A 23,183-nucleotide genomic window follows, 5' to 3' on the forward strand; every position below is an offset into this window, starting at 1 on the left:
TGTCTAAAGTATTCTTTAATCTCTACTGTTTGTGTATGTTGTAATTTTACACATATTTACATACTGTATAAGTGCCCTTCATGAGTATTGGGAAAATACAGGCAAAATGTCTCTGTTTGCTGTGGAGTCAAGAAATGTCTAAACATTAAAAGATGAATATGAGACAAAAGTACAGAATCTTCTTAATCATGGTGATGACCTTGCCTATAGAAGAGAGGTTCAGTCTTTTTCCAGTTGGTGTGAGTCAAACTTTCTTAAACTAAATATAGGGAAGACTAAAGAACTTGTGATTGATTTTAGGAGGAAAAAGGAGAAGGTACTTCCAGTCACAATTAATGGCCAGCTAATTGAAATTGTGCAGTCATATAAGTTTTTAGGAGTGCATTTGGATGAGAAATTAAATTGGAAAGAGAACACCAATGTCTTAATGAAGAAGGCTCAGTCGAGACTATTCTTCCTAAGAAAACTGAGATCCTTCAACATTAGTACAAAACTTTTAGAAGTTTTTTATCAGGGGATTTTGGCTAGTGTGCTTTTTTATGCTGTTCTATGCTGGGGAGGCAGCTTATCTACTGAGGATAAAAATAGAATAAATAAGTTAATCAGGAGAGCTGGCTCTGTTATTGGCCTTATCCCAGACTCACTTGAGGTCATGGTGGAGAAGAGGATGAGGTCAAAATTAAAAATTGTTATCCTTTTTGAAGGCCATCCATTACACAGTGTTTTTAATGGACTCCGAAGCTCTTTTAGTAAGCGTTTAATTATGTTTTTGTTCCTGCAGCAGTCAGATATTTTAATGAATACTGTTGACTATTATATTGTTGAATTGATTGTATTGTTCCCTTGTACTTCTGAATTGTGAAAGTGAATTTTTATATAATCATGTGGTACTGATTTCTTAATCATGTTTTAATAATCTCTAAATGTAGAATTATTTATTTATTTTGTGTGTTAGTTGTGTGATGTGTTTGTTGGCTGTATGGTTTAGGTGGTGGCAAACCAGTTTCCCCTTGGGGATTAATAATGTTCTCTCTCTCTCTCTCTCTCTCTCTCACATTTATTTTTTCACATGTATTAAAGGCGGAGTGCAAGCACACAGCCAGGGTTGCCAGCTTAGCATATCAAAACCATCCCAATGGACATTCAAAACTAGCCCAAAAAGAATGATTATTCACAGCTCCAATACCAATTACTAATCAACAAATTCCTTTCATCTTTAACCCGCATGAAAAAACAACCCGCGGAGACAGTTTAAACAGTAAAAGCAAAGGACTTGGCAACGCCACCCAGCACACAGCATCTCTTGTCGAGTTCACGCTCTATCTCTGGATAAATGTACAAAGTTGAGTTGGAGAAAGTTCTTCTTAAGAAGTTTTCAGATATAGGCAATGAAAACACAATTTTCAAAAGGCTTTTTGTCCTAATCTCATGAAAGTATTCATGAATGCTGCTGAATGTAGATGCGCTGTAGTGAATCCACCCTTACAAACACAAATTACATGTTGTAAGAATTTTGATTGATCCTGACCAAAAGGTCAGCCCTTCCTGAGAAACAGCATGGACGCCCGAGAATGCAGTGTGTGTGTGCCCTGTAGGTGCCTGAGGCAGCAGAACATCAAAAGAGAACCTTTTGCAACACAACAACTTTCCTCCAGGACTCACGGCAGGGGACCAAGACCCCCAAAACACCCCTCTCGGGAACCAGAACTTTATCTCGATTACAGGAGACTCCCTGGAGAGTTACACTTGATTTTCAAACACCACATCTCCATACAAATGATGGACCTGCAGACAAATGTCTGACCCCTCTACCCCTCCTTTCCTTGTTACCTCCTCAACACAGGACAGTTTACAGCACACCAGATGATTATGTGTAAGAAAGGTCATATCAAATGCAAATAACAGTGGAAAATATTCATGTTTCACTTCATTACAAAGGTTTTATCGCGACTGGTACACAGGTCTCATTCTCACATCAATAAAACAAATAGTAAAAGGTTTAATAGAGTTAAGAAAACTTAACTCTACCCAAGGGGCGTACACCCCACTTCAAATGTATCCAGGACGAGGTGCCTCCCATAGGTCTGTAAGAACCAATCACTGCAAACTTCCATTGATAAATAATGTTTACATAATGTTTATTCTATCTGGGTATATAAGGAGAGCTGACAAACATTTCAGGGAATCTGTAACCAGATATCCCGCACAATTACTGTGTGTCGTCTTTACCAGGTATGAAAGGTTTTTATATTTCCTGTTCTAATGTAAATACTATTGGTTTGTATTTGTATTATATTTTATTGAATTTTGAATTGGCTTGAATTGTGATTTTCTTACCTGGTTAATAAATTGTTATGTTTGGATTTATTCTGTGGCTACGAAAGTTATTGACATGATTAGTAAATTACGATGTATCCTTGTTTCCGCAACGTCTGGAAATCAGGCTAGTTTTTTACGGACTAAAATCCCAGACTAGATGGCATAGTAGTACATCAGCGGAGGATTTTAGAGATCCGACTAGCACTTGGCGCTAGTTTAAGTTAAATTAGATGCGTGGAGGCTAATTTCCTGTTTAGAGTAACATGTAAATGTTGTCTGACCACTCTAAATCAGACGAGCCTCAACCTCTGGTTATTTCAATATTAATCTATCTAAGTTGCATATTAAGTTATGTCACGATTATACAAAGCTATCATTGGAGAAGACGGTCAGTTTGTTTTATGATAGTGGTCGTGAGCCTCTGGTTAGAAACAAATATTGTAATAATTAAGTTGCACCTCTATGGGGACTAAATAAAGTATGTTCAGAGATGAGCACGCATGAAAGGCGGCCTTCTGAACATATGGTCTAACCTCTAGCAGCGACCAAGCCTGATCCGGTTGTGATCGTGGGCCCGCATGATTATTAAATATTAATAAACGGCCGGTGCGTGAGTCCAAAGCGACATGAGTAGCCGAATGAACGGATGCAATAACAAGTAGGGCAAAACAAGAGTAACCAAACATCTGAACAAATTATGATTAAGATTAAAATGATAATAAATTAAACAACAACAAACATACTTTATTAAATTGGAGTCAGATTAAACGAAGGGTTTGTTAACTAAATTGAATGAATGTTTAAATCTATATCTTATTATCCAATGTGAAAGGAAAGACTGAAACGCGCGAGAATCCTTCGCCACGCCTCTGGAGACCGCCATTGGACCAGTGGGTGGTGCCTACCTTACAATGTAAAGCGTAAAACTTTGTGGATACATTCTGGGCTCTCCAGCTTTTCTTTAACTACACTGTCAGAAAAAATATGTCCTAATATGAACTATTTATGTACTTCAGATGTATTAATATGTACCTATACCAGTGTGTATAGCCACACTGATGCTTTTTCCCAATAAACGTTTTAAAAATATCTAACAACCACAAGTCGTCTACTCAAAAATTTTCATACCTTGAATGTGTAACAGCAGGATCAATGATGAGAGTCTGGAGTTCATCATTTAGTTTTGTAGAAAGTCAAAAATGCAATGTAAGACCCAAAACTTAAACCGGTTTGTAAAGTTGTGTCAATATCAGAAGTTCTGGTAGATCATTTTTTGATCTGACTTCCTTTTCTAGTACTTAAGCGGATGTTAAAGAAAGACTCATTTTTTGACACTTTTCATAGCATAAGAAGAAGGAACGCATTGCAGAACATGTTTAACTTTTACATAATCAAACAACTATTACATTAATTTTAACAAATCTTTATGTGTAGCTGTTATTTGTTGGAGAGTCCTGTAACACGTGACTCTTATCTTTACTTCATCTTTTATGTCTCCAGCAAAAAAAACTCTAATCATTAGAATCATCTTTTTACTGCTAGTGCTCTTATTCTTGATCAACTCGATTCACAGGACATATGTTTTATATTTTTATAAACCTGTTCCTTTCATTACTAATAAAGTAATGTAATGACAGAAATAATCTGCACATTTTTATATTTACATTGGACTTTGGGGAAACTGTTAAAAAATTAATGTTATTGTTTTAAAACCTGTAAAAAGTGTAAAATGGAGCTGATAGTAACATTGCTTAGAAAATAAAATATGTAATGCACGTGTAAGAAGTGGAGTATATGCAGAAATTCCTTCCAGACTTTACAGTGCAACTCATTTGGGTATAAAAATAATCAGGGTGCAAAGGAGCTTAAAGTCCCCACCAACAAGATATATTTGAAATTCTCCCAAAACTCTGGTTATTATGATTGAATGGTTTGAGAAATGGGTTAGTTTTTGATTAACTTTTTTAAATCAGTTGCTTAAATAAATAAATAAATGTTTGATCAGTTTTATTTTTAGAAACAGGTTGACTTTGACAAATGTAGTAAAAAAGATTATTATTCACAATTATTGTCATTTTACAGAAAAGCTCATGACTTGTAAAGTGTTTTGTTTATTCATCATGACACACAGAAGAATGTGATCATACAAAAAATAAAATCAGAGAAGATGAGAATTAACAATGACTGAAATCTACTTGAACAAGCTTCTGCATATACTGAGACATTTACTGAAACTGTGAAACATGACATTTTACACAATAATATACATACTGTAAAGCTGAAACATACTTCACATATGTTCAAAAGACAATCTTTTCTGGGGACTGTGATTGCCTCAATAAAAATTTTGAGAAATATATCAGAGAGGTGAGTACAAAATATCTTTCCATAAGCCAAATACTAAAATAAAAATAAAGCTTTATTTAAACATCTACAGAAGCAAACCTTTAGAAACCCAACGCTGCGTCCCAAACCGCCTACTTCCATACTATATAGGCGAAGTAGTGCTATTTACATACTATATAGTATGGAACTAGGCGGTTTGTGACGCAGCACAAGCCTTGTTTTGATCAAACATTAAAGAGTTTTACTAGACTTACATTAGTTTATTTACATTAAGCAGTCATAATAAGTCATGATAAATAAAATTGCTTTAAATAAAACCATAAGTCAAATGCATGAATGTAACATAATAGAAGTAAAGTCTTAATTCTGATGCATTAAAAAAGGGAGATGCAGCTGCAAAAAAGGAGTTTCCTGTTCTCTTCATCAACATAAATCTTAATCCAAGTTTTGATCTTTGCAATTTACGCATAAATCGTCCACATGACAGGAAGAGACCGTGTGACACAACTCAGATTTAATACTGGATTAAACTGGTAAGTGCTGGTTTGCTGCTTGACTAACATATTCACACTATTCACCACCAAAAGTTGGTCAACCAAGCTGGTCAATTGAATGGTCTTACTGGAAAAGCTGGTTAAGTGAGTAAAGAAGCCACAATGCTAATAAGATACAGCAGCATCCTATCCAAAACACATCATATGCTTTTCAGCATAAACACCAAAAGGTGAAGAGAGATGAAATTTCAAGTAAACTGACAGCAGTGGGCTTTTTAAAATTCTTTTTTGTAGCTCTAATCATAGGTTTGAGGGGAGCCTAAATATTCAGATTATTTACACTGAGCTGTCATTAATATGTCACTGTATATGACATCACTGCATCACTGATGTCACTGCTGAGAGATTGTTGCTAGGTGATGATGTCATAAAGAGAGTTGTGACATCACTCCAGTAGTTCTGATGGACAGACAGCTGATCTACTCACAGACCTGCAACATCTAACAATGACAAACACACAGAAAGAGATAATGTAATAAAATCTGATCATTAGTTTATTTAACATACAGATATACAGATTTTCTCACCTCTATTTCTTTGTCATCAGTTTTGTTTTTAGATGAGTTCAATTTATTAATGCGGATGAAAAACCTGTAGGGTCAAAATTCACACTCTTTCAATCTGAATCCATATCAGAATATTCACTGTATGTTATGCACTTTTGAGTTTTACTTGATATTTTTACTTACCAGATCCATACAGCTCCTATAATGAGAAACTGAGGCAGAAACACCAGCAGAGGGACAAACACTGAACTGTCCATTTCTTCGTTGGTTTTATTTCAGAAGAGAAAGACACAAACTCAGTTATACTTAGAGAAGGCAGAACATTCAGAATATTACTATTCTGTTTTTTGTTATCACAAAAATGATTTCAAAATCATTAGCTGCCAAAAGAAAAAAGGCCCATTAAATGGCGCTCTCCCTCTTATATTTTAGTCTCACTGCCGCCTTTATCACAGGCAGCGCTACACAGCAAAGTGTGATTGTGACAGCTGTGTGCAAATACTCAAAATAACAAACAACAAATTCTGTGTAAAGTGGTTTACATTGTCCACTACGGCGCTCAGTGCCACTGGCAGTGCTAAAAACTTTTACTTTGGGTCATGTTAGGACATTTTAATGTATAGCATGCCTTTGAAAATAATGATTCCACCCTGATTGCGTTTCCTCATCGTCTTTTAACTGCGGATCATAAACTATAAGCTTTATTGTGTATCTACCACTTAAAGTTCAAAATGCCTGAACAGTTCAACAAATGTTCAAGACAGCTCTAAATGAATTTAAAGTAAATGACAGATGATTTCAGTTCAATAATCCTCCAGTTTTGCAAACAGTCGGAAGCATATGTAAAAATCTTGGCTTGCCCACTTTTCACAGTGATTGGCTGTCGCAAAACATTTTTCGCATGATGTTTGCAAATAGTCGAGAAGCAGATAACTTTTTGGACGTTCTTGGCCATTCTAAGCGTCTGTTCGGCTATCACGATGTTTGTCCACTGATGCGGAGCAAGGATTTTCAATTCATTTATATGAAAGATGAGCTTTACACTTACGTGGTGCATGTGGGACTCATTCCCCACCAGCCTTTTTTTTTTAAAGTTGCCTGCCAGCATTTTTTGTGATCATATACTATGTAATATGCTTATTAACTCCTAACTATGGGTATTTTTCATAGATTTTTTTTGCAAAAAGCTGAAATAATTGCATTTATGTAAAGGAATTGTGTTAGAGATCACTCCTACTGACTGTTGGTTGAACGTCTGATACACGCAGAGCACTTAACTGGATCTCAGTCTGAGAATGAGACTATGATCTAATAAACTTGGGTAGGACATGTGTATAGACTTTACAATGATGACACCTTCAGTTCATAGGTCACGACAAGTTAGTAAACGTCATCAGTATATGCCCTGGTTGTAAAAAAACACAGCAAGGTGAATTGCAGATGACACTTTTGCACCGGGAGCTTGCAAACGGTTCTGTATGGCATACTATTTGCCACAACACACAAGGAACCTGCTAAATCTAACCGCAACCCGACCATATGTGCCAACCGTTTGACTAAGGCCAGAGGCCCCACTGTCGTCGTTAATGCAGGTTCAGTGGCAAACGGTAACAAACTACTGCAATTACCCAACAACACCGGTCTATTGTAGGACTTGATGTTGATATCCCTTAATACTTTCGGCCCTGTGGGATGGTCAATTGAGTGATGGCCCCTTTTGGGTTGTCAAATGGGCGCCCTCCTTCCTGGGTGTTTCGCTGATAGGCCCATGACATCTCCAGAGGGTTCAGCAGTGAATCCCAGCATCCCAGATTTACTCCCTAGGTGCCATCAACTCACTTGAAGACTCAGGCGGAGTCTTTTCTCTTCACCCACAGCCATTGGCTCCCTTTCCTGCAGCCGCGGAAAGGTCTTTGGCTGCCTGTCGGTGGGCTTTTCCTCGCACTCCCATCTTTCGGAGTAGCCTGGCTGTTGAGGTGGCTACGAACCCTCTGCAACCTACTTCCACTGGGCGTACCTTCACATTCCAGCCTTGTTGTTGCGCATCAGTTGCAAGTTCAGCATACCTCAGCTTTTTCAGTTCAAAGGCCTCCTCCACTGCACCCTCCAAGGGCATGGTGAGCTCGATAATATAGACAAGCTTGAGTGAGGCTGACCACAGAACAAGGTCTGGTCGCAGGTTGGTGGCTGCAATTTCAGCTGGGAAGCAGAGTCTCTTGTTCAAGTCTGCCATCAGCTTCCAGTCCTGTGCTCTGCCTAGTTAACCAGAGTCTGGTCTTATGGTGGTGAGGGTGGCTTGACCCTCACCCTCCCAAACAAATGGTGTTGGCTGCCAATGGGATTATAGGGGAAGAAGGGCATTCACACTTGTCCGTCGACTTTCCAACACTGCGGCAAGACACTTCAGCACCTAGTTGTGCCGCCAGGTGTAACAGCCTTGGGTGAGGCTGATCTTGCATCCCACTAAGATGTGCTTCAGTGTTGCTAGACTTTGGCATAGAGGGCATGCAGGGTCCTCAGCATACCATTGGCTTAGGTTTGTGGGAGAGAGCAGGACATCGTAGGCAGCCCTGACAGTAAAGCTTGCCCTGATTAGCTCCATTTCCCACAGCTCTTTCCAGGAGATCTTCCTCTTCTCCACTCCTTCCCATGCCATCCACTGCCCTTGCTTTGCCTGTGCCACAGCTTGGGCACTCCTTTTTGCTTCCTCCTCCTGGTGGTACCTCCTGGACCACCATCTTGCGTCTCTGAGATGGAGAGGACTTGCTCCACACAGGTGTACTGGCCCCAAGTCCAAGACCACTCCTCTCCTCCTGCACTCGGGCCACGATGTCCTTGTGTCTGAGTGCTGCCTTTGCCTGCTCGGTTGCAGCCAACAGGGTCCACTTCCTTCCAATGGCCAAGATGGGGGCAGCTTGGGCTACAAATGGATCACTCGAATCCAGTAGCATCAGGCACCTGGGAAGGCCAAGCCACTTCCTTACATATGAGCAGACCAATCTCTCCAGCTTTTCCATATTTGAGAGTGAGACTTCATAGAGGGTTAGTGGCCACAGGAGACATGGAAGTAGTCCATACTGCATGAACCAGAGCTTCAGCTTGCCCGGAAGCAAGGTTCTGTCAATGTTCTCCAGGCCACTGGCTACCCCCTTCCTAAGCTGCTCTACCTGCTCTTTGTCTTTAAGGGAGGCATCATACCAACTACCTAGGCTCTTCACTGGCTTCTCTGAAACAGTTGGGATGGGTTCCTTGTCAATGTGGAAGCGGTGGTCAGACAGCTTACCCTTGATGATGGAAATACTTCTAGACTTGCTTGGCTTGATCTTCATGCAAGGTCGCTCAATGTTTTCCTGGAGCTTACTTAATAGCCGTACAGTTGTGAGGTCATCCATGTAGGCTCTGACTGGCGGCAGCCTCAGCCCAGGTCTTATTCGCTGTCCGCCAACTGTCCATCTAGAGGCCTGAATGATGACCTCCATTGCCAGGGTGAAGGCCAATGGGAAGATGGTGCAGCCGGCCATGATTCCCACTTCCAGGTGTTGCCAAGCTGTTGTGTACTCTGCTGTTTTCACACAGAGATGGACGCCCTTGAAATAGGCCTTGACAAGGGTTGTGAGAGCTGCTGGGACTCCAAAGTAGTCAAAGGCTGTTCAGAGGAGGTTGTGAGGGACTGAGCCAAAGGCATTTGCAAGATCCAGGAACACCACGTGAAGACACATCTCACATCAGTTTCCAGAGGAATCGCAGGACAGCTGGAGTGTTTTTGTAGAGCCTGTATGGAACTCCATTGGGGCCTGGAGCCGATGCGGCCCTTGCTCTACGCACGGTTTGTTCTACCTCACCCCACCTGGGTGGACTGATATCCAGCTCGTGCTCTGGTGGGTTGACTGGTGGCATGTCATGTGGGAGTGTAACTTTTTCCTGGTGTCTGTCATCTGTGCAGGAGTTTTTCAGATGTTCTTCCAGGTCGGCCTTTGACACTGAGAGACTTCCGCACTTCTCCTTTGTGAAGAGACTCTTCACAAATTTGAAGGGATCTTTGTAGAAGCGTGATCGTGTTTGCTCCTTCCTTCTGCGCTTCATCATGAGGTTTTCAGCTCTCCTCAGTGTTGCAAGCCTGGCCTGAACCTCTTTCTGCAACAAGTTTAAACCCTCCTTCTCCTCCTCTATGGCCTTCCTCCATTGCTTCTTCAACTGCCTCCTCTCCTTAACTAGGTCATCTGTCTCTGTCTGCCTTCTGGACCTGGTGGGGATTGAGCGGGTAGCTTGTTTGTCTTCGACCACTCCAAATCGTTTCATGCCGTAGGACTAGAAAGATCGCTCATCCTTTCCAACTTTTTCATGGCTGTGCCTCTGATCCCTTCCAGTATGTTGCAGAGATAGGTGTTGGCCTTCTTCCACATCGTCTTGTTGCAGGCTTTTGGCCATTGAATTTTAATTTACTACTGAGTAGGTGTAGGTCATAGGATCATTATCAATTTCTGACACTGCCAGAAAAAAACTGTTCAAACTGAAAGTTGTGTTTCACTTTAGGAGAAAAATTTAAGTTAAAAACAACTTCCTTTTTTAGGTGTAACCAACCAAATGTTTTAACAGTAAAGTAATGATTAGATGTTGTGTTACCACTTGCAGTACAGGAATACTTGTGTAGCTCCTTCCTGTTACCCGAGTGCAGGTAAAGCTTGTTTAATAATGTCAATCCATCTGTTACCTGTTGTCCATTCTTATACCAGATGTAAGTATGTTTGTTATACAGAGGGCATCTGGTTGAACAGCTTAATATCACTTTTTCTCCATCTATCACAGGGTCTGGGCTGCTTCTCACCTGTGTATCTGATATTTCATATAACAGAGTTCACGTCAACTGCTTTTTAAAGTTAATCCTGAAATGTTTGATATCAGCCCAATCCGTAAAGCATGGCCTAAATCTAATCACAGTCATGCTGATATCAGACTCCTACTCGAGCTATAATGCATCAGTATAATGAGTGCTGCATTACAGAGAGTTTATTATGAGCAGTTACCTGTAACAGTGAGAGTGACTCCAGGGACACCAAAAAATGCATCTGATGGGTTAGTGATGATGCTGAAGTGATATTCTCCAGTGTCTCGTATGCTGACGTCTTTGACTCTCAGTGTGTTTCCTACAAACTCCACACGACCAGAAAACTGATGATCCTCACGCAGATCACTGAGTTCCCCATGATGATAGTAATGCCAGTATGTTTTCTCTACTGTATATCCAGCGGGATGTGAGTATGAAGAGTGAATTTCTACTGTTGATCCCACTAAAGCACAAACTCTTGTAAAGGCGTAAGTCACACCCCAACAGCTACTGTTAGAAAGACCTGAAAGAGTCACAAAATACTGCTGTAACATTCACAATCAATTACAAACACACTCATACTGTATATGAATCAACAAGAAAACTGCAAAGTTTGTTCTTCCATTTTTATTTAAATGTTTTATAAATGTCAGACTCACACACAGATTGAGAGGGCAATGAATGAGACTTAGAGCAGGAAAAATCTTCATTGTTTCCACTGGGTGATACAAATATGCTTTGGCTATCTATTAAAAATTGTTCACTATTGTACCAGCGGTAACCATTTTCAGATGTGAAAGGGCAGGAGGAATCACAGCTCAGTTTTACTTGCTGTCCTGTAGATTCAGGATCCATCTTCACCCGTAAACCTAAATAATCAAAACCTTACATTAGATGAGAAATGAAAAGAGTTGAACTGGACTGATGAGAATGTAAATGTACCTGTAACTGTTAGATTGACTGTGACTGAGCTGAGATGTTTAACTCCATCCTTCATAATGATCATGAACTGATATTCTCCACCGTCTCTCTCCATCACATCTCTTATTGTGAGTAGTGAGTGATCTTCAGTGATCATCTGATGCACTCGTCCTGAGTAATCTGAATCTAAAATTAAATCTTCAGGTTCATCTTTGTTTCTCCAGTTTGTTCTCTGTTTCTGACTGAACCAGAACCCAGTGATTATTTTGTTGTTTGGGTAATTGCAGTACACGGTTACCCGGCCCCCTCTCACAGCACAGACATTCTCTTTATAACAGTTTACATTAAAGCTGCCCAATGTTAGGGACCCTGAAAATAAATATGAAATATTATTGACATTTGTAGCATACAGTATAATGTAAATGTAAGCATATTTTTGAGTTCCAAATGGAAAATCCAATAATTTTCTCTATAAACTGCCTTAGTTGTCGAATGCATGTTAATAAATTCAACCTCAATGAAACAGAGACATGCACAGGTGGGGATTAAACCGTGCAGAGGACCTGCCCTTATTGCCCTTACACTCCGTAGTGCCCTTTATTGTAGAGGTGTTTTATTTAATTTATTTATTTCTTCAATGAATCAATGCACAGATTTATTTATTTAAAGTTTGCACACATTACATACAAATGTGTAAACTTAAAGGGATACTTCACCGATTTAGCATTCAGCTTTGTATCTGTAGAAACCCGGCAGTATTACTGAATGACCATGTTTCCCTCCCTCATTTCCCCCTGAGAGGAGAGATATCTGCATTTTGGTTCTGCAAAAAAGTCCTCCGATGATGTAATATGACGATTTTTGCATCATCGGAGGACTTTTTTGCAGAACCAAAATGCAGATATCTCTCCTCTCAGGGGGAAATGATGGAGGGAAACATGGTCATTCAGTAATACTGCCGGGTTTCTACAGATACAAAGCTGAATGCTAAATCGGTGAAGTATCCCTTTAACTTTTTGTTTCTTTAAGAGACATGAACTTGAACAAATATGGCCAAATATGGCAATTCAGAATAATAGCTTTATGTTCAGAGAGAGTCGACTTATTTTTGCTGTGTACTGTTAGTGAAAGAAGAAAGCTTCAGAAGATCTGCATCATCAGGACATTTTAAACTGCTAGTTTATTGTTATAAGGCAGTAATATTGGGGGTCCGAATTCAGTTAACACATCATTAATACAGCGTACTAAGTACAGTACAGGCAAGCAGAAGAGCCCAAAAATTGAACACAAAGTAGTAAATTACATGTAGAGCATCTGTGGGAAGACAACTTTGTGGTTACATTCTGGGCTCTCCAGCTTGTCTTTAACTACACTGTCAGAAAAATTATGTCCTAATATGAACTATTTTCGTACCTCAGATGTATCAATATGTACCTTTGAAATACTTATAGGCACTGTTTATGTAGAAATAAAGTTTACTTTTGAAAGGGTATCGTCCGAGTGACAGCTTCTGTACCATTTCTTCTGCAAGTGTTAATAAGGTTTGTACTGACACAAAACTCCTACACATCTACTTAAAAGTGTTCATACCTTGAATGTGTAACAGCAGAATCAATGATGAGAGTCTGGAGTTCATCATTTAGTTTTGTAGAAAGTCACATAAGACCCAAAACTCTTTTCTTATTTCTGAGAAAAAAATAAACATTGTGACGCTCAATTCATCAGACAGTTATTACAGTAAAATAAAACAAAACTAACATCCTCCTTTCGTAACATTCCAAATAAAAGATTAAATACATATACATGTGTATACATACGTGCTCATGGAGATCTCTGACTTTAATCGGTTTGTAAAGTTGTGTAAATATCAGCAGTAAGATCATTTAATGATCTTATCTCATTTTCTCATACTCAAGCGGATGCTGAAGACTCTCCTTCACTTTTTGACACTTTTCATAGCATAAGAAGAAGGAAAGCATTTCATAACATGCTTGAACTTTACATAATTTGACAAGTATTACATACACTGAAAAAAAATAAAGGCTGGATTTACGCAAAAATATAGTGCATCAATTTTGCGTTTATTTTTTAAGTAAGTTTCACATAGAATTTTAAGCAATTTATGCCATGTAAAACTTACTTATAAAGGGTGTGCAAAAGCGTATTATTTTTTTACGATATACTATTACATTAAAAGTTAATTTATAGCTGTTAATTATTGCTGAGTCCTGTAAAAGATGTCTCTTATCTTTACTTCATCTTTTATGTTTTCAGCAGAAAAAAATCTAATCATTAATCTTCATCTTTTTACTGCTAGTGCTCTTATTCTTGAGAAACAGTCTCAACTCGATTCACAGGACAGATTATGTTTTATATTTTTATAAACCTGTTCCTTTCATTACTAATAAACTGAGACAGAAATAATCTGCATATGTTTTATATTTTCTACATTGAACTTTAGGAAAATTGTCGTATTAATTTGAAATTAATGTATTGAACTTAAAACCTGTAAAAAGTATTACATTGTGCAGAGGGAAAACTTCCTTTAAGACTTTGCAATGCAACTTTTGTGGGTTTAATAAAAAACAGGGTGCAAAGGAGCTTTTCACGAGTTCACACTTACAAATTAGTTAAAAGAATTAAATTAGTAAACGTATTTGGCGTGCTGTCCGGGGAGAGGGCTCTGAGCAGGGAATGAGCCTGAAACACAGAGTATCCCCCCCTCTTAAGGAGATAACTTGGTGAGAGGAGATGGGTTGGAGGAGGGATTCTGAAAGATGCGAAGGATTTTCAGTGAGTTCAACTGTGATTTATATATGGCTTGCTTTCGAGCTGATTGGGTGTATTGTTGAATACCGATTGAAAGCGGCTGGTGCCATTGACTACTGATTGAAAACAGCTGAAGTCACTTAGGTATTTTATTTGACATGTTCCTCCCGAACTTTGTTAATAAAACATCATAAAGTCCCTACCAACTAGTTAATATTCCCCCAAAATAGGCTTAAAAATCTGGTAATTACATAAATTTGAAGTTTTTACTAAGAAATGTATGTGTGGTTTTATTTCCTTCCCTTTTCTCTTTCTGTCAGTGACGTGAAGCCAAAACAACATCTCCTTGGTTCTTAGACACTTTAAAATGAACAACATACAACTCCATTTTCTATATGAACTTCTTGCTGTTGGATGTGTTGGAAACCTTTTTAGCAAAGACCAGGAGACGTGGTTTTCTCGAGCAGTAGTCTTTATTGCAGAAAACGATCTTCAAATCAGAGCATACAGCCGGAAGCTGAAGTCACCAAGTTTGACTTACTGTATACATGCATACATTTAGAGCCATTTGAAGGAGCAGTCCCTTCAAATGGAAACAATGCCTTCAGATGACAATATAAACATGAAAGGTTACAATCAGGCAAAAAAGGGCAGCTGTAAACAAATCCCAGATTTGAACATGATAGCCTCACTGAAACAACTTCATCATAAAAATAAAGAAAGGTTCACACCTTTACCCTAAGAATCACTCATGAACAAAACGTCACCAGCTCGCCCAACGGAACATGTCTAAATCACCTAACTTGCATGTTTTTGTCCTGTGGGAAGAAAACCGGAGTACCTGGAGTAAACCCACGCTGGCACAAGGAGAACATGCAAACTCCACACCAATAGGCCACCTGACCTAGCCGAGGATTTGACCGGGGACCTTCTTTCTGTGAAGCAACAGTGCTACCAACTGAGCCACTGTGCCACCCCAATCACTGTTTAGTAGGGTCCAATTCATTATGGAAATATATGATGTCATGATTCCTGTTGTTTACATTGTGAAGGGAAGCTGTTGTGATACTGAGAGCAGCTGATCTTCATACAGATGATGCACACTTGATTCTAGGAGAACCAGACAAACAGAGAGAAGATGGAACATTTAAAGGAAAACACCACTGTTTTTCAATATTTTATAATGTTCTTACGTCAACGTAGAGGTTAGGGTTCAATATGTGCACTTAATCTTTGTACAGCACGTCGTTAATGTGTTAGCATTTAGCCTTGCCCCATTTATTCCTTAGGATCACAACAGGGATTCATTTAGAAGCCACACGAGTATGGTGGCACAAAATAAAATGTGGCCATTTTTAACTCTTTCCCCGCCATTTACGAGTTCTCTCGTCAGTTAACTCTTTCCCCGCCATTGACGAGATAACTCATCAATTAAGAGAAAAGGCTTCCCTGGCAATGACGAGAATTTCCGACTTTCCGCAATATCGCTATTACCCACCAGGTAATTATACAACCTGGAAGTAACGCCACATGTGAAAGAGAAAAAACTTGTGTATGTTTTAAAGATCGCTCTGAATTTGATCTCTATCTAAAGTCCTTAAAAAAATTGAATTATCTCAGCTTTTTGCTAAAAATGTGTTGTTTTTGAAGAAACCTACCCATATTTGAGAGGTGATAAAAAAGAACTAATGAAGGTAGGATGAAACTTTTTTTAAGCAGAAGGTCTGTTCTTTCATTTGATATATTGCTTGTTATTATATTTAAAGAAGAACATTTTCTGGAAGGCATTCAACTTTTGTGAAAATCATTAAAAATGCTTGCACTGGCTGGCAACATATTTTAAAACGTTGGAGTGGAAAGAGTTAAGAGAAAATATTTGGATGAAAAATATGTGTTCCTGATGAGTTTTTATGGTAATCTGCAATACTGCGATTATCCACTAGATGGGGCTCTTACCCAATTTATAAAAAAACTGGAGCAAAAAATTATTTAATAATTTTACACGTATGTTTTGATATTCGTTCTGAATCTGATCTCTGACAAAATTCCTACACAAAAATGCAATTATTTCAGCTTTTTGGTAAAATGTTTGTATTTTTGAAGAAAAATTCTCATATTTAAGTTTATAAGCAAGGAAAAAAAAGATAGGATATAAAGTTTTTTCCCATTTTGATTGTTTGTTTGTTTATTGTTTGTCTAAAAGCAGACGGTCTGTTCTTTCATTTGATATATTTGTATGTTTAAATATTTTTAGAATAAAATTTTCCTGGAAGGCATTTTGTGAAATCACAAAAAATGCTGGCGGGTAACTTTTCAAAAAAGGCTGGCGGGAAAGAGTAAAATGAATAAAAAATGAGAACTATATTGTGTGGCGGAAGAGCACTTAGTTTGCATCACTTCGAGCTCGGGCGCAGTAATATTGACTGAAGTTTGAGCGAGAGGGGGAGGAGTCAGAAGTGATGATGTTACGTTGATGTTATCGCCCCATTTAATTTGGTGTCACCATATTACTCATGTGTAACTACTCATGTAACAGTCTTTAAATAGGGAAAACATGGAAGTGTTTGGTGGCTTCTAAGGAATGAATGGGGCTAGGCTAAATGCTAACAAATCCATAATGGGCTGTACAAAGATGAAGTCCACTCATTAAATAAAGATAGGTATATATTAATTAATCTAAGTTGAGGTAAGAAAATAATAAAATATTCAAAAACTGTGGTGTTTCCTTTAATAACACAATACTGGGTGTAATACTGAAACCTTCAGTCAGAAATAACTTCCTACCTCTTTGATTTTATGTCAGTTTGCTTCTTTAGATGAGCAGAATCTTTTCTTAATAAGAAAAAACCTGTTGGACCAACATTCACAGTCTTCATTTCAGACAAAGTCACTCTTATAATCACATTATATTGTAAATACTGAATTTACTTACCACATCCACACAGCTGCTATGAGGAGAAACTGAGGTAAAAACACCAACAGAGTGACTGTGTATTGACCTAATGCCGAATCTATTTGCACTTCAAAGAGAAACAAAAAATTAGCGAATGATCGATCAGCTGAAGTTTTAACACCAAAGTCAGATGTATGATGAGATGTTGTGTTACCTCTAACAGTACAGGAATACTCTTGTAGCTCCTCACTGTTGATTGAGTCCAGGTACAGCTTGTTTAATAATGTCAATCCATCTGTTACCTGTTGTCCATTCTTATACCAGATGTAAGTATGTTTGTTATCCAGAGTACATCTGGTTAAACAGCTTAATATCACTTTTTCTCCATCCATCACAGTGGCTAGGTTGCTCGTCACCCTTGTATCTGATAAGAAAGGTCAGCATGAAAAAACACAAAAAACAAAGACCCTTGGTATTGATAAAGAACACGCAGTTACCTGTAACAGTAAGAATGACTCCAGGTAAACCAGAAAATTTATTTTTTGATGTGTTAGTGATGATCCTGAATAGATATTGTCCTGAGTCGTTCATGTTGACGTCTTTGATTCTCAGTGTGTTGTCCATATACTCCACACGACCAGCAAACTGATGAACCTCACGCAGATCCTGAATTATTTCTTTTTTTTTGAATGGTAAATGCCAGTATGTTTCCTCTACTGTATATCCAGTGGGATGTGAGTATGAAGAGTTAATATCTACTGTTGATCCCACTAAAGCACAAACTCTTGTAGAGGTGTAAGTCACACCCCAACAGCTGTTAGAAAGACCTGAAAGAGTCACATGTGCACACATATTTATAAACCAGTAATGCAATGAAATGTTTGTTCATATGTAAGTAAATGTTAAACTCACACACAGGGGCAGAGGAGATTTTAAAGTCTGTACTAAGAGAACAGGAATAGGCAGCATATTCGCCAGATGACACAAAAATGCTTGTAGATTCACTTGTATGTTGTCCATCTTTTTTCCAGCTAAAACCCTTAGGTTTTGAGGTTAAAGTGCAGGAGGTGTCACAAGTAAGTTGTAATTTCTCATTTTTGTTTGTAGATTCCTGATGTATCTTCACCTGCAGAACTGAATAAAGTTAAACATTGAGAAACACTTAAAAATAAAAATAATCTGAACGATACTAATGTGAATGTAAATGTACCTGTGACTGTTAGATTGACTGTGACTGAGCTGAGATGTTTAACTCCATCCTTCATAATGAACATGAGCTGATATTCACCACTGTCTCTGTGACTCACATCTGATATTGTGAGCTCTGAGTTGTACTTAGTGATCTCTTGATCCACTCGTCCTGAGTAATCTGAATCTAAAGTCAAATCTTCAGGTTCATCTTTGTTTCTCCAGTTTGTTCTCTGTTTCTTGCTAAACCAGAACCCAGTTTTGATGTTAGTTTTTAAGTAAGAGCACCTCAGTGTCACTTTGGTGTGCTTTAAAGCACATATACTGTATTCCTGACAAGTCTCATGCCAGGAAAGAAATTTGAAAGAGCCTGAAACTGAAATGTTTACATACGAGATATAAGACAGATCCGTCTCATAAGATACTTAAGAAAACACTTAAATCATAAACCCAGAAAGGGCAACTCATACTTCACTTACTAGCAATGAATTATACAACATTTACATGCTCATATTAAGGCCAATTCGCACTGGTCAACAAACCCAAATACAGACGTTTCTTGTTCTATTCATGTTAGGGAATTAATCTTACCTGGAGTGTGTAGCAGTAGGATCAGTAATGAGAATGAGATGAAGTTCATGATGTCTCTCCTTTGTGTAAATTGACACTGCAAAACAACATCATATTTTGTCCAGACTAAAAGACAATGCACATTTAATTGTTTGCTAATTCAGTTAAAAGCTTAGATGTACATACATCATATGATGCAGGGATCACTTAACGTCCCTTGTTGATTTGAAGAAGAGAAGTTAGTTAAAGCTGCTGCAACCCATGTCATGATATCTGGTTCCTATTATTTCCTAAGAGCAGTGATGAGGAAATGACCTTTTAACAAACTGAATGTTTGGTAGTTACCAATGCATATGATGTTTTATAGTTTCCAATTTATAAAGCACTCCCTTAGAGAACAAATGTAACTGAGAACTTTCCTTGTCATCTTCATTTTTATAAACAAACGAAAACATTGCAGTTGTCCATGTCTAGGAGGGTATTTATACTGTACACTATTTATATCCACAATACATACACATAAGCTGCATTTGTCGGGCACATACATAATCAAGATTTTTTTAAATTTCAGAAATGCAACCACTATATACAACATACATACACATGTTTAGTGGAATTATGACCAAATTTTTATTTTGGTCTCATCTGACCACATGACTTTCTCCCATAACTCCTCTGGATCAAACTTAAGACGGGCCTGGACATGTGCTTGTTTAAGCAGGGGAACCTTCCATTCCATGTCTTATAGTTATTACCAACAGTAACCTTGGAAACGGTGGTCCCAACTCTTTTCAAGTCATTGACCAGCTCCTTTCGTGTAGTTCTGGGCTGATTTCTCACCTTTCTTAGGATCATTGAGACCCCACGAGGTGAGAACTTGTCTGGAGCCCCAGTCCGAGGGAGATTTACAGTCATGTTTAGCTTCTTCCATTTTCTAATGATTGCTCCAACAATGGACCTTTTTTCACCAAGCTGCTTGGCAATTTCCCCGTAGCCCTTTCCAGCCTTGTGGAGGTGTACAATTTTGTCTCTAGTGTCTTTGGTCTTGGCCATGTTAGTAGTTGAATTCTTACTGATTGTATGGGGTGGACAGGTGTCTTTATGCAGCTAACAACCTCAAATAGGTGCATCTAATTTAGCATAATAAATAGAGTGGAGGTGGAAATTTTAAAGGCAGACTAACAGGTCTTTGAGGGTCAGAATTCTAGCTGATAGACAGGTGTTTAAATACTAATTTACAGCTGTATCATACAAATAAATAGTTAAAAATAGTTTCTGGATTTATTTATTTATTGGATTATGTCATGCAGCTACGATGACAATTTCAGACCCCTCATGATTTCTAAGTGGGAGAACTTGCAAAATAGCAGGGTGTTCAAATACTTATTTTCCTCACTGTAAGTGACTGGATAAAGCTGACACCAGAGCGGATTTTCACACGCTCACATATAAATTGCACAAACACTGTTTCTTAAGAGTTTCCTTGTGTCTTAATCAGTTCCCTAGCTACAGTACCTAGTTATTGAATTAGTGGTTGAAGTGATCATCCCTATGTCCCTTTTCCTTTGAAGATCAGAGCTCTTGATCTGTATACTTTTGAGCAGTGGCGGCCAGTGACATCTCTTCCGAGCGGTGCAAATTCAAATGTAGTTTTGACTGTGATGTGAGTGGCTCGTCATGTCAAAATATGTGTTCATTGCGTCATGTGAACCTATATGCATCATGCGTCATTTAAAATATGTGCCTGCTGTATACGTGTCAAAGGGGTTTATGACAAAAGAGACTTTCATGTTTACAAAATACTTGCAAGGCATTCACTTAATACTAAACTCTGATTACACATGAGATTAAGCGAGTATCTGGCAAACACAAGCATCTCTTTTACTATAAACTCCTTTGAAGTGTCTGCAGCAGGCTCATATTTTGACATGACGAGTTATGCACATAAGTTTACATGATGTGCCGAACACATATTTTGACATAATGAACCACACACATGATGGGTTAAATGTTAAGTGCGCTCTCAAAAAAGTCACTGGCCGCCAGTTTTTTTAAGGGAGTTGCACAATTATTGTGTCTCATAGCTTGGCCGATTAGAATACACTTATACAGCAATGAGAACAATCACTTTCTCTTTATCTGGAGAGTTTGTTTACGCACATCTCCTTCACGAAGTGCCCTTGAAAGAGTGCAAAAATGTAGTTTGAACATAACCCAGCTAGTATATTGCGCACATGGGCTTGGTCACTGGTAAGGACACTATCTGGCTCACTACACATCGGGAGACTTGATGACTTATTTTCCAGTCATGTGATTGGTCAAAGTACAATATGAAAAACACTTCTTAACCAATATAAATGGAATATGATCTTTTTCAAGTACAAGAATGTTTTGTCCCCATTAGTAAGGTTTGGAAAATTATTCAGTGTCTAAAAGTATTTGTGAAAACTTAACTGACTTTTTAATGCTTGACAAGCATTAAAAAGTCAGTTAAGTTTTCACAAATGGTTTATTATTTTTAAAAATCCATCTTAACTCTTTTCCTGCCAGCGTTTTTTAAAAAAGTTGCCATGCAGCGCCCGCATTTTTTTTAGGATTTCATGAAGTTTAATGCCTTCCAGAAAATGTTCTTATTTCAATATATAAACATACAATATATCAAATGAAAGAAAACAGACCCTCTGCTTTCAAACAAACAAACAAACAGAAAACATTTCATCTTACCTTCATTTGTTCTCTTTTTATTACCTCTCAAATATAAGTAGGTTTCTTCAAAAATACAAAATTGCATTTTTGTGAAGGACTTTTGATAGAGATCAGATTCAGAGCGATGATCAAAACAAACACAGAGTACTTACTGTTTAGCCTAAGGGGTTGCCTTCCGGGTTGGGTAAGAGCATTACCTGGTGGATAATAGCAGAAATACCGTAAAAACTCATAATTGGCAGGGAAGCGTTTTCTCTTAATTGACGAGTTAACTTAATGGTATTTCATGCATTCTGACTTATTAGCACCATTAAAGAGTTGTAATCCTCATGCTAAACAAATGCAAAGTGTCAACAAAGCAGTTAAGCTTGTGACGGAGTATCTCTGGGCCAAACTCATACCTCCTTTTCAAACATGGGCACCCCTTACGTACCATGGGTAGCCATTACGTATCATATTGCCTTTATGGGTACTTCCCCTGAAAAAACACGCCCACACATCAATCGGAGTAAGAGCAGGACGACGAGGATTCTCATTAGCATTGTTCATTCAAGTAATAGTCACAGGCATCACTTCACACAACAGCTTTGTTTTATATCAACACTCAACAATGGCAAAAAATAATAGTGTGTTTTTGGATGTAAGGAGAGGTAAGCCAGCATTATGGACACATTGGATATAGTTTGTTTATCCAGGGTAGCAACAGAGTTTTGCGTGTGTGTTTGTTTAACGCTGGATTTCGTTGAAAAGCCCCAACCGGGTCATGAGTCACAGGTGGTAATTAAATCTGCTTGTGTGTTATGTTGAATATGTAAGGGATAATGTAGAGGCAGCCGGTAGTTATCGGGAAATAAGCCCCGACAGTGTGATCAGGACCTGACGCGAAGCAGAGGGTCTTGTATCACACTGAAGGGGCTTATTTACCCGATAACTACCGGCTGCCTCTACATTATCCCGCTTATTACACGGCTACTTGCCACATAAGAAAAAAACTGGACATAAATATGAATTTGAAACATTTTATTGGCATATTTGTTTTAAATGTACATTTTTATCCTTCCGCGAAACTTTGCACAGATGCATAAAATGATCGTAATACCTTATTTAGATCTTCTGCTTCATACTTCTCCAATTTTTTTCTCTTTTAGCCACTTTGAGAAGTTTTAATGCCCATTCTGTATTTTTGTGTGTGTTGGCTTCGTAGCGGTCATGCTCTATTTTGTCAAGTTCAGTCTCAGTAGGCTCTCTGTGTCTTATCGTTGTTCGTTCTTCTATCCACTGTTTAAATGTTTTGTTTTTTCCGTACATGTTAAAATGAATGTCAAAATGTTCCATTCTTAATTGTGGTTGTCCAGTGTTTGTCACAAGATGGCGCCAAACAGTAATCTTTGTTAGCGCGGAGGGATTTAAAACATACAAGTAGCGCCGGCTATGCGTTATTACTTTGGAGCGGTTATTATTTGAAAAGAACGAACCTGCAAATGTCTCAACTGACCAATCAGAATCAAGCATTCCAGAGAGCCGTGTAATAAGCATGAATAAACACGCAGTGTGCTTAAAAAAGAAGGGAAGCTATGTGTGAGTGA

General features: G+C 38.3%; 1 protein-coding gene and 1 long non-coding RNA gene across 2 annotated transcripts in view; both read right to left on the bottom strand.

Annotated features, from left to right (window-relative positions):
- LOC129453634 (uncharacterized) overlaps nucleotides 1–18,961 on the bottom strand; it is a 213,392-nt gene extending 194,431 nt beyond the window's left edge. The window contains exons 1-5 of the mRNA XM_073862400.1: nucleotides 18,913–18,961; nucleotides 18,344–18,697; nucleotides 18,046–18,267; nucleotides 17,631–17,960; nucleotides 17,348–17,557 (exon numbers count right to left, since the gene is read on the bottom strand). Coding sequence (XP_073718501.1) covers nucleotides 17,348–17,557; nucleotides 17,631–17,960; nucleotides 18,046–18,267; nucleotides 18,344–18,697; nucleotides 18,913–18,961 — 1,165 coding nt within the window. The remainder of the gene's footprint in view (nucleotides 1–17,347; nucleotides 17,558–17,630; nucleotides 17,961–18,045; nucleotides 18,268–18,343; nucleotides 18,698–18,912) is intronic.
- On the bottom strand, nucleotides 14,703–17,262 carry LOC141359342 (uncharacterized). Its single transcript, XR_012365785.1, has 3 exons — nucleotides 17,173–17,262; nucleotides 17,025–17,088; nucleotides 14,703–15,350 (listed from the first exon to the last, which is right to left on the bottom strand). It is a non-coding gene; the product is annotated as an uncharacterized lncRNA (long non-coding RNA).
- Nucleotides 18,962–23,183: the final 4,222 nt, after the last annotated feature.

This window comes from Misgurnus anguillicaudatus, chromosome 23, assembly GCF_027580225.2.
Source record: "Misgurnus anguillicaudatus chromosome 23, ASM2758022v2, whole genome shotgun sequence".
NCBI lineage: Eukaryota > Metazoa > Chordata > Actinopteri > Cypriniformes > Cobitidae > Misgurnus > Misgurnus anguillicaudatus.